This window comes from Mandrillus leucophaeus, unplaced genomic scaffold (assembly GCF_000951045.1).
Source record: "Mandrillus leucophaeus isolate KB7577 unplaced genomic scaffold, Mleu.le_1.0 Scaffold6, whole genome shotgun sequence".
In the NCBI taxonomy this organism is placed as follows: domain Eukaryota; kingdom Metazoa; phylum Chordata; class Mammalia; order Primates; family Cercopithecidae; genus Mandrillus; species Mandrillus leucophaeus.
Genome location: NW_012106474.1, coordinates 5,440,297 through 5,452,341, shown reverse-complemented (window position 1 = coordinate 5,452,341; position 12,045 = coordinate 5,440,297). Strand labels below are relative to the sequence as shown.

The following is a 12,045-nucleotide window of genomic DNA, read 5'->3' as shown; positions in this document are numbered from 1 at the left end:
TTCCTCCATCACCCCCACCACCATCCTTACCATCATCTTCACCATCACCCCCCACCATTATCCTCACCATCCTTCCTCCATCACCCCCACCACCACCCTCACCATCACCCCACCATCATCCTCACCATCATCCTCACCATCATCTGCACAGTCACCTTCACCATCCTTCCTCCATCACCTCCACCACCACCCTCGCCATCCTTCCTCCATCACCCCCACCATCAGCCTCACCATCAGCCTCACCATCATCTTCATCACCTCCTCTACCATCATCCTCACCATCCTTCCTCCATCACCCTCACCATTACCCTCACCATCATCTTCACCACCTCCATCATCACCCTTGCCATCCTACCTCCATCACCCCCACCATCACCCTCACCATCACCTTCACCATCACTGTCACCATTATCTTCACCACTACTTCCATCACCCTAGCCATCCTTCCTCCATCACCTCCACCATCACCGTCGCCATCATCTTCACCACCACCTCCAACATCACCCTCACCATTTTTATCCGTCACCTCCACTATCACCCTTGCGATCCCTCCTTCATCACCTCTACCATCACCCTCCACCATCACTTGCCATGCTTCCCCATCACCTCCACCATCATCTCTACCATTACCTTCCATTATCTCCACCATCACCTCCACTATCATCTGTGCCATTACCCTCATTACCCTCACCATCATCCCCATCACCTCCACCATTACCTCCACAATCACTACCATCACCTCTCACTATCATCTCCCACCACTCCCACCATCACCTCCATGATCACCACCACCTCTGCCACCACTTTTGTCATCCCTTCATCACTTCCATCATTTCCCACTGTCACCTCCACAATGATCACCTCCACCATCACTGCTGCCACCTCTGCCACCACTTTTGCCATCCATCATTGCTCCCACCATTACCTCCACCATCATCTCCACCATCATCACCTCCACCATCACCTCCATGATCACTCCTGCCACTATCTCCACCATCATTTCCACAATTATCCCCTCCACCATGCCTTCACCACCACCTCCATCATCACTGTCGCCACCACTGCCACCACTTCTGCCATCCCTACACCATCACCTCCATCATCATTCCCGCCATTACCTCCACCATCATCTCCACAATCGTCACCTCCACCTTGACTGCATGAAGTTGCACTGAGATGACAACAGCAGAATTGGAATCAGAACCCCTGACTCCTTCTCTTCCAGCCCTTTTACATGAACACTGGAAACAGCTGTTGGTGCTGCTTACCAGTGGCTGGATTATGATTTACTATTGGATTAGATAGGAATTTGATGATGCCAAGTAAAAAACCGCCTGAGGGTCAAAGGAAATAAGGCACGTTATAAACTGTGTGGACTGCAGACAAGGCCAAACTCCAAGTATTTTACAAGAATAGAAGTACATCTCTGAACCACAGCTCTACTTGGTTGGTTTATGAACATGCAGGGCAATCATTCTGCAATATTGCTAAAAGCGTGGTGGTTAAATTTATGTGTCAACGTGGCTGGGTTATGTTACCCAGTCTAGATGTTGCTGTGAAGGTTTTTTTCAGATGTGGTTAACACTTAAGTCAGTCGACTTTGAGTAAAGCAGTTACCCTCCACAATGTGGGTCAGCCTCATCCAGTCAGTGGAAGGCCTCCTTAGGAAAAAGACTGTGCTCCCCTGAGGAGGAGGGAGTTCTGTGGCAGACGGCCTGTGCTGGGCAACTGCCCCATCCGTTCCTCCCTGGGGCTCCAGCCTGCCGGCTGCCCTGCAGTCACAGACTTCCCCGTCCCCACAGTCACGTGAGCCAATTTCTTACAAATAATCTCTCTCTCCACACCACACACACACACACACACACACACACATACACGCGCGCGCGTTCTTTTTCTTTGGAGAATCCTGTATAACATACCAAGACACTAGAAAATGTGAACATGCTAAAAATGTTTTTGGAAATAATGTTTTTAGATGAAAGGCTTAAAAGATGCCGAGAATAAGGCCAGGCGTGGTGGCTCACACCTGTAATCCCAGCACTTTGGGAGGCCGAGGTGGGTGGATCACTTGAGGTCAGGAGTTCGAGACCAGCCTGGCCAACATGGTGAAACCCAGTCTCTACTAAAAATACAAAAAAGTTAGCTGGGTATGGTTGCACACAGCTGTCGTCCCAGCTACTTGGGAGGTTGAGACAGGAAAATTACTTGAACCCAGGAGGCGGAAGCTGCAGTGAGCCGAGATTGTGCCACTGCACTCCAGCCTAGGTGAGACAGAGTGAGACTCCATTTCAAGAAAAAAAAAAAAAAAAGATGCTAAGAATAAAATACCTACACTACTTATATAAAACCTATCCACTGGCTTCCTCAGAAATAATATGGCTGTTTCAGAATCTGAATATTTAAAAGCAACGCTGGGACATGTACTCACTTTGGCTGCTTCAGATATGGAGTCCCAGTTTCCCCCAGAAAGGGCATACTTCCCACTGCCGATCCGCGCCAAAATCTCCTCAGGGGTATCGTCTGGCCCATTTGCAAAAGGGGTAAATCTGTATAATTAGACAATTTGTGGTAATGAGCTTCCATTTTACAACCTAAAATAAAGTTTTCAAGTTGCTATCACCCCTCGGCTGTTAAAAAGAACAGCGCTTTGCTTCCCCCTCCTCTGCTCTGCAGCCAGGATTCACGGGAAAGCGGAACTCGGAACTTACCTCTTAACACTATGCCCATTTTCCTTCCTTAGCCATTGGGTGGCTAGAGGTTGATGGGCAAGTGGGAGAGCCCTGTGAGACCTGTGCTGTATCCCCTCTGGACCCAGGTAAACTGGGACGGGGTGGCCTAGTGAGCTGCCTGGTGCCATGGTGACGGTGTAGCATCATGCTAGAAAGCCTGAGACGTGGAGTTTGAAAGACCCACGGTGGATGTGTTACCAACTCTGTGTTCTTTGACAAGTTAACTTTTTGAGTCTCCATTGCAAATGCAGAGCGTATGCATGAATACACATACATGCTTGGTGCAGCCCTGACCGTATTCCAACGTGTGGGAGGTATTCCTGGTGTCCCACCTTCACACACACCCACACACTCCTAGAAAAGGAAGGATACGTGTGCTGCCAGCGCTTCCTCTAGTGGGAAAGTTTGTGATCTAGTTTTCCATATAGGCAAAGTGAGTATTAGAAGTATCACAAAATAACCTGACTGTGGCATTGGTAAGAAACTGAGGTTTCTTCCTTTGCTACTGCAGTCCTCGGGGTGCAGCTTCAGGCACCTGATTTACTCTTCTTCTGCTGTGGACACTACCTATTGATGAAATACGTGAAAAGCAGGCCGAGCTCATTCATTCTCATGGGGGCATTCAGGCCATTTTGCTAGAGCAAACAGGATTGGATGGTCTAGGGTTCTTTTCTTTTCTTTTTGCCTCCAAGTATTTAATAAACGTAATAGGAACCAGCGGATCTTGTAGGATCCTAGACCTTCCTGCCTAGAAGCAGCCACGGTGTGTCCTCTTCTCACTCAGGGGAGAGGGAAGGGAGGCCAGTACAGGTTCAAGTGTTTAGCCCAGAGTCATGGCTAATGGCGAGTGGGGCTCAGAGGGAAGTTAGCTGTCTGGATGGCAGGCCCAGGCCACTTTTTGTAACACCACGTGTCTCACCACAATGAACCGGCCCATGCATGACTCACAACCACGAAAGCCAGGTACAGACACTGTTTGACCCTGAAGCTGCTATGGATGCTTCTGGTTTAAGAGGATGTCTGGAAGGCACATCTGTTGCTACCATTTAAGACAGTGGCAGGGTCAGCAGAGAGAATGGGGACTATGCTGGCAAAATGTTGGATGTTTTGTTCATGAGCTGAGTTTAAAGAAAATGTGTGGCTACATTTCTTGCTCTTGTCCAGTTGTCCTGAGGGGCTAAGGAAGTCTAAGAGTGTTTACTCAAGGTCTGGGAGTGTTTGCATACGCATTGGGTTTGCCCACATGTGCACACTAGGACGGGGCTGGCCCTGGTCCCCTAACAGACCAGTCACTGAGGCTGCTGCCCCGTGTCTCCTCCTGACACCTGTTTGAGGCGACTGCTTACCCTGCCAGCATGGTGTACAACAGGATTCCCAAACTCCAGATGTCACACGCCGCATCGTAGCCTTGACGCTTCAGGACCTAGGAGGGAACGACAGGACACCGGCATGCCCTTCACGAAGGACATTCAGGTTGACAGCACATTTCTCCAGCGGCATCCTATGCCAGCCAGCAAGCTGGGGACTAGGAGGAGGACAGTGCTGTGTCTTCGGTGTGACCACTGTTTCTTAATGCAAAGCCAACCCTAAGGTACTGCAGTGGGATTCCTCCCAGGACAGCCACATGGTGAACCAGTGCTCTTGCCAGACACATGACAGACAGGCTAAAAAGGAGGACCTTAATTTTTAAGGCAGAAGGATTTTTCTGTTATGGCGAAATACGTATAACATAAAATTGACCATCAAAGCCCTTTCTAGGTGCAGTTTAGTAGCATTAAGCTTATTCACATTATGGTGCCAACACCACCACCATCCATCCATAGAGCATTTTCACCTTCCCAAACTGAAACTGTCCCCATTAAACAACAATTCCCTGTCCCCCAGCTCCTAACACCTACCCTTCTACTTTCCATCTGTATGAATCTGACTCCTCTAGGGACCTCATATGAGTAGAATCATGCGATGTTTGTCTTTCTGTGACTGGCTAATATCACTTAGTAACACCCGCGTGGTTTCTACCTGTCAGCTGTTGTGAATAGTGCTGCTGTGAACATGGGCGGACACATGTCTGTCTGAGTTCCTGCCTTCAAGTCTTTCGGGTGTATACCCAGAAGTTCCATTCCGGGCTACATGATAATGTTTAATTTTTCTGAAGAACTGTTAAAGCAGCAAAACTTGTATGCATGCTAGGATTACATACTTCAGTAGAGGGCAATCCTCTGAGATAGTTACAGTTGAGTTACAACAAAGGAAGCCGCATCAGTGCTCATGGATTACTGCAGATGATTGGATTTAGCATTAAATATTGAGTCGGGAGAGCTCGGCTCAATTTCCATAGAGATGAGAGCGAGGAGCCTGTCCTTTCCTCTCTGTATTGCTGCCACCGTGTGCGAGCCTGCACCGTGGAGGGGGCCAGCCAGCACGTGCTGAATGAATGTGGTGCTCATGGTGCAAGCCTCACTTCCTGATCCATCAGCTGGGCAGCCTTCAGCAGTCACTTACACACACGGAGCTTGTGCTTTCTGAATCTGCGAAACATGGTTAATAGATTATACCCTGCCTACTTCGTATGGTGGATGAGAGTAAAAGTAAAAAAAAAAAGTTGGTAAAAGTGCTTTGTAAATGGCAAAGGAGTATCACAACCTAGGGCATTCTGTAATCAATAAAATCAATATTGTGGGAGACCAGAATATGCTACCCCAAAATATGCTGCATAGGCGTGAGGGGCGCTGAGCTGAAGATACCTAAGAAGAAGCAGATGCAGGAGCGCTCTGTGTCTTCCATTTGTCTAAAATCAGGACATGGATTAAGACAAAAGGTACCAACCCCCCACCAGAGAGGACAAAGGCTTTCCCTAGGGACAGCTTTGGACCCATGTGGTCCCATATGGAACCAGCCTCCATCGGCCAGCCCTGTACCTCCCCAAGCTGCAGTCCCTGAGACCCAAAGCCCTCTTCCTTTGTCTTGCCAGGTCTCTAAAAATTCTCTGTTCTTTGTTGAAGATGTCATGTAGGCTGGACTCAAAGCCACCTCTGTCAGAACGACTCATTCCCTGGGCATCTCCCATGCAAACATCAGAAGATGTGTTAGTAAACTTCTTTTTCTCTTGTTAATCTGTCTTTTGTCACAGGGGTCTGGTCCAGCTAAGAACTTATGAGGGATGAGGAAAATGTGATTTTCCTCCCCTGTAATATTATCAATATTACTGTCGATTAAGTAAGGCAAGAACAGAGACTTATAACCTGGTTACTTTTTTTTTTTTTAATTTTTATTTTTTGAGACGGAGTCCTGCTCTTTCAACCAGGCTGGAGTGCAGTGGCGTGATCTTGACTCACTGCAACCTCCGCCTCCTGGGTTCAAGCTATTCTCTGGCCTCAGCCTCCCGAGTAGCTAGGACTATGGGCACACACCACCACACCGGGCTAATTTTTGTATTTTTAGTAGAGACGGGGTTTCACCATGTTGGCTAGGCTGGTCTCCAACTCCTGACCTCAGGTGATCCACCTGCCTCAGCCTCCCAAAGTGTTGGGATTATAGGCATGAGCCACCACACCCAGCCAAACCTGGTTATTTTTAAAGGGGCCACAGGTTGCTCACGTGTCTGGATAACCCCTGCATAACCTAAAACACCCTCTCAGCCCAGCCCCTGGCTGCACGTCCATTCATGTCTCAGCATGCAGAAGCATCTTTACCATGCACCAATGGCCCTGGGTGACCTCTCAAATAGCTCCAAGACCCCCACGAGATGCCAGGCGCCTCAGGCCTGGCTGCTCGCTTGACTCCCCTCCCACCGGAGCAGCTCTGGTCCGGTTCCATCAAGAACCCGCGGGATCCACACAGACTCTGAAGTCTGCCTTCCTTCCCAGTTCCCTCCTCCCCCATCCCACCGGCAGCATCAGCCACCGCCCTTCCCTTCCTCTTTTTACCACCGGCTCAGATTCCGTGGCTTTTCTCAAAGGCAAGAAATTGGGCTTAGCTTTATAAATACATCCTTGACTTCAGAACCTAATGGAACTTGTTCCTGGGAAACGTGAAGAGAGAGAGAAGTTCACCGGGTGCCTTGACAGCTGCTGAGTGGGGCTGGGAGCAGACACAGACCCTGACCAACGTGAGCGTTCCGTGGTAAATCACCCTGGAGCCCTGCGGTTCTCAGTCTGACAGCTGCTGACTTGCTGCTGCCGGGGAACCAATCTGCAGTGAGAACTGGGGTGCAGAGGAAATCCGTAGACTTAGTTGCTCCCTGCGCTGTGACGGATCCATCTCCCATCCCAGGTGAATCGCAGCTCTGTCCTGGTTGTATAAGGAGACTACAGTATCATCTCTCTAACTTGGAATAAATATGGAGATTTCATCCAAATTGTCTACAGAAGACAATTTTACATAAAAATGTTACTGTTGAAAAGTTTTTTCAAGTGGGAAAATGAGAATAAGAACAACTGTGTTTAAGCAAGATTGGCCTCTGGCCCAGGAGACTGAAGGTTCTCATTTCTGTTTCCCAACACCACTGCTGACGCGGCTCAAGCCGCCTCTGCTGTCCCCGCTGTCCCCGCTGTCCAGTGGCTCTGCAGTGGGAGGGGCAGAGCGTCTCTGCGGATGGAGGGGCCTGGGTCTGCAGGCTGGGAATGCTCACCTCCGGGGCCACGAAGTTGGCCGTGTAGCAGGGCGTCATGAGCAGCCCGTTCCCCGCACGCAGCTGCTTGGCAAAGCCGAAGTCACAGACTCGGATGGATTCCGGGCTCCCCGACTCATCCCTGTACAGGATGTTACTCGGCTTCAGGTCTCGATGAACAACCTGCAAGACAGAAGGCACGGTGCCTACTTGGGGGCCGAGAACTGAGCAGGAGAGGGAGGGCAGGTGCATTAGGAGGGGAGGGTGCCTTTGGGAATTGTCTTCCCAGCCGGTCCTGTAAGGAGGCAGCAGGCCAGCAGTGTCAACAGCTGCTGTCTTCTCCAGAGGGCCCCTCACCTTCTCCTCTTCTGTGATGGTCACTCACATCTGAGCCCCTTGTGTCACCTGCTTTTACAGTGAATGAATATTTGAGTAAATAAGTGAGCACCTCTCCAAGATGAGGCTGCAGCTTACTGGAGCTGCCACATAAAAGGAAATGTGGTGAGCTCTGGTGATGGGAATGAAAAGCATTTTAAAGATGATATTCATTCAGTAATTATTCCCTGTGTGCCCACCCCCATGCAATGTCAGGTGTTGGAGCAGCGCCAGTGAGCGGCACAGATCAGGCACCTGCTGTCCTGGGCGCACCACCTCGTGGGGGAGATGGACCGGGGCCATGTGATCATGCAGTCACTCTGCAATCATGCTCTGAGGCCTCCCATGGAGGACTGCGCTGGCTGCAATGATGGTGGGGCCAGTGCACCTCAAAGCAAAGTGGCTATTTAGGGCAGAAAGCAATGTGTTCTGAGGGGACAGAGGGCCATTGTGAGGACATGTGGCGTGTCTTTGTACAGCTTGGATCCTGAACGCCTCAATTGTCCTAATAAAATCCAGTGGGAGGATGTAGAAGGGAATTAAAGGGACACACTCCAGCAGTCAGGCCTGGTTTGCAGAGGTCCTGACGGCAAGGAAATGAAAGATTGTGGTTTCACTTCCATTGCCTCCGCTCATTAAATATGAGCAGATCTGCAGAAAGCATCATCCGAAGGGCTTCCCCTGAGTTTGACTGTACTGGGAAAACCTGGAAGAGCTTAATGCTCAAGACCACCGGGTGACCACACAGAAAAGACCCAGTGTGTGGTCCTGGAAGAATATTCCCGTTTGGAGATGACTGCATTCTGAAGGCTCAGGACTACGCACACAGCTGGCTAAGACTGTATTTCCTGCTTCAGGAGAAACACTGGGAAGAGACGGCACACAGGGGAAACGTGTGACACGGTACAGCTGCCTCCCTCTGAGGCCAGGGCTGGGACGGAGAGTACTGCCTGGAACCAGAGGGTCGGGGTCCAACCACACTGGCCACCTACTCATGTGTGACCTTGGGCAAGATACTCAAACTCCTGTGCCCCTCGCCTGCACAGTGGGTGTGATCTAGGGTTAGGGAGTCAGTGAATGAAGAGCTTGAAGTGCAGCCTGGATCACGGTGAGGCCCACGTGAACCTCAGGCATCACCGCCATCCCTGCCTCAGTGTCCCTGCGCACTGGTTAATGAATTCAACGTTACCCATTGCAAGTAATGAAAATTGTCAATTTCTTTTGATTAAGGCCAAAGTTTTTTGGCTAAAGTTGGTACAAATGATTTTAGACTCTCAAAGGGTAGCAGAGTCAGCCACCCCAAAATATGCTGCTTTGCCATAAGGATTATTTTGAGCTGAAAACAACGGAAAAGAGGCAGATATAAGCAAAGCCCTCTGCCTTCCCCTTCTTTACCTAAAAGCAGGATATAAATGGGTAAAGGTGTCCCTCCTGCCCTCTCTGCCTGGAATGACGGAAGGGACACTCTAGACCCTTACAGCCTGGAGAAGCCACCAGAATGATCTCCATAACAAATGTTCCTAATTAGCCCTCATCTTCTATTAGTTTTCCATAGACCTAGCTTCCCACAGTTTGCTGCCCTAGAAATGCAGTCCTTTCTCTTTGTTTTCTTTAAAAATTATTATTCTTTTTAAAATTAAAAAAGTTTTAAAATTTGAGACAGAGTTTTGCTCTGTCACCCAGGCTGAAGTGCAGTGGCGTGATCTTGGCTCACTACAACCTCCGCCTCCCAGGTTCAGGCGATTCTCATGCCTCCTGAGTAGCTGGGATTACAGGTGTGCGCCATCACATCTGGCCAATTTTTGTATTTTTAGTAGAGATAGGGTTTTGCCATGTTGGCCAGGCTGGTCTCGAACTTCTGACCTCAGGTGATCTACCTGCCTCAGCCTCCCAAAGTGCTGGGATTACAGGTGTGAGCCACTGCACCCGGCAAATTTATTGTTCTTTTGTTAAAATGCTACATAAGCTCAAGTTCTAACAATTCCTTGGAGTTATTCATGGCTGAGTGCTCCCGTGTGTATGTGAGATGCACATGTTAATAAACTTCTGTTTTTCTCTTGTTAACCTGTCTTTGGCCAGTGTTGTTTATACGGCCTCCACCGACGAACTAAGATGGGCAGAGGGAAAAAAGAATTTTTCTTTTTTTTGAGATGGAGTCTCGTCCTGTTACCCAGGCTGGGGTGCAATGGTGCTATCTCAGCTCACTGCAACCTCCGTCTCCCGGGTTCAAATGATTCTCCTGCCTCAGCCTCCTGACTAGCTAGGATTACAGGTGTGTGCCATCTTGCCCAGCTAATTTTTTCTGTTGTTGTTATTATTTTTAGTAGAGACGGGGTTTCACCATGTTGGCCAGGCTGGTCTCGAACTCCTGACCTCATGATCCGCCCATCCTGGCCTCTCAAAGTGCTGGGATTACACGCGTGAGCCACCACGCCCAGCCGGGAAAAGAGAAATTTTCTTCCCTTGCACATCGCTGAGCCTCTAGACACAAGAGGGACAATGGTGGCATGGAAGGAATTCCAGGACAATCTGCGTTCTCAGCTCTTGAACCCATAAACCCTTGTGGTTTTGGTTCCCTCCCTGAAGCTCCCTCCTCCCTGATGGCTGCCCCAGGCACGGCTCCTACCCCCTGGGAATGGAGGTAGTCCATGGTCTTGGTGATGGTGCACAGGACGTCACTGGCCTCACGCTCTGAGAAGTATCTCTGCTGGAGGATGCGGTCCAGGAGCTCCCCGCCACGCATCAGCTCCATCACCAGGTACACGAACTTGCCATCGTCATAGACCTGTGGAGTGAAGGGGCGCACATGGGCCTCAGGGACGCGCACATCATCGCACGTCACCGTGGCTGGTTACTGTGAAAGAGCAACTACTCCAGAGGGGGCAGCAGAGGAAGTCACAGGGGAGAGGCTGGGACCGCAGGGTCCTATGGGAGTGCAAACAAGGCTTCTGCAGGGAAGAAGCGAATGGCCATTCCTGTCATACCAGATGTGCTCTTTTTAGGAAGAATATGGTTTTAATAATCCACTGCTAAGCAGGGACTGAGTAGGGACACACGAGATGGGTGTGTCCTTAGCTGAGATGAATGGCTTCATGACTCTGCCAGGAGATATTTATTATTATTATTATTTTGAGACGAAGTCTCACTCTGTCACCCAGGCTGAAGTGCAATGGTGCCATCTCAGCTCACTGCAACCTGCAGCTCCTGGGTTCAAGCGATTCCTCCTGACTCAGACTCCCAGGTAGCTGGAATTATAGGTGCACATCACCACGCCCGGCTAATTTTTGTATTTTTAGTAGAGACAGGGTTTTGCCATGTTGGCCAAGCTGGACTCAAACTCCTGACCTCAAGTGATCCACCTGCCTCAGCCTCCCAAAGGGCTGGGATTACAGGTGTAAGTCACGGTGCCCGGCCTGCCAGGAGATATTTAGACGTTAAGAAATGCAAATATTGGCAAAGCACCTTGCAAAGGCAGGGCCTCAAGGGCAGTGTTTTTCAAACTGTAACGTGCATCCAATCTTGGGGGATCTTGCTAAAACGCATGTTCCGGTCCTGCAGCCTGGGGTGGGGCCTGGCCCTCTGTATTTCTAACCAGCTTCCCATGATGTCTGTGCTGCTACCGCCCAGACAGCACTGAGTGGCCAGGCGCTGGGAGCGCAGAGAGGCTAGGCAGAGTCCAGGGCGAAGTCACGTATCACAGCCATGCTGTTGCTTCAGAGAAGCAATAGAAAACGATGGTTTCCTCCATACTGGCTTTTATCTCATGAATTCAATTAAAAAATATGCTCTGATTATTCTTTTGATTTTTTGATTTTTTGAAATAGAGTCTCTCTTAGTTGCCCAGGCTGGAGTGCAATGGTGTGATCTTGGTTCAGTGCAACCTTTACCTCCCAGGTTCAAGCAATTCTCCTGCCTCAGCCTCCCGAGTAGCTGGGATTACAGGTGCCCACCACCACACCCAGTTAATTTTGTATTTTTAGTGGAGATGGGGTTTCACCATGTTGACCAGGCTGGTCTTGAACTCCTGACCTCAAATGATCAGCCTGCCTATGCCTCCCAAATTGCTGGGATTACAGGTGTGAGCCACCGCACCCGGCCCGCTCTGGCTATTCTTATGCCAAGCTTGCTTGTTAATAAGACCCTTTGCATGCACCAATCACTATGCATGAGGGAAACTGAGGTAGGCCCAATACCCTGTGGCTCTAGGTTCACAATGCTGGAATCAGTTTGGAGTTGGAGCGTGAGGAGGAAAATTGTCTCCTCTCTCTGCTCCTGGATCCCAAACCCTGCAGCCCATGGGCCTCTATGAGAGACTCCACCTGTGGACTGTCA

The 12,045-nt window shown here is 49.8% G+C and overlaps 1 protein-coding gene across 1 annotated transcript in view; it reads right to left on the bottom strand.

Moving 5' to 3' along the window:
* Positions 1 to 12,045, bottom strand: part of RPS6KA2 (ribosomal protein S6 kinase, 90kDa, polypeptide 2) — a 483,976-nt gene that overhangs the window by 5,144 nt on the left and 466,787 nt on the right. The window contains exons 20-23 of the mRNA XM_011999666.1: positions 10,340 to 10,560; positions 7,360 to 7,521; positions 4,076 to 4,152; positions 2,429 to 2,546 (exon numbers count right to left, since the gene is read on the bottom strand). Of these exons, the coding sequence (XP_011855056.1) occupies positions 2,429 to 2,546; positions 4,076 to 4,152; positions 7,360 to 7,521; positions 10,340 to 10,560 (578 nt within the window). The remainder of the gene's footprint in view (positions 1 to 2,428; positions 2,547 to 4,075; positions 4,153 to 7,359; positions 7,522 to 10,339; positions 10,561 to 12,045) is intronic.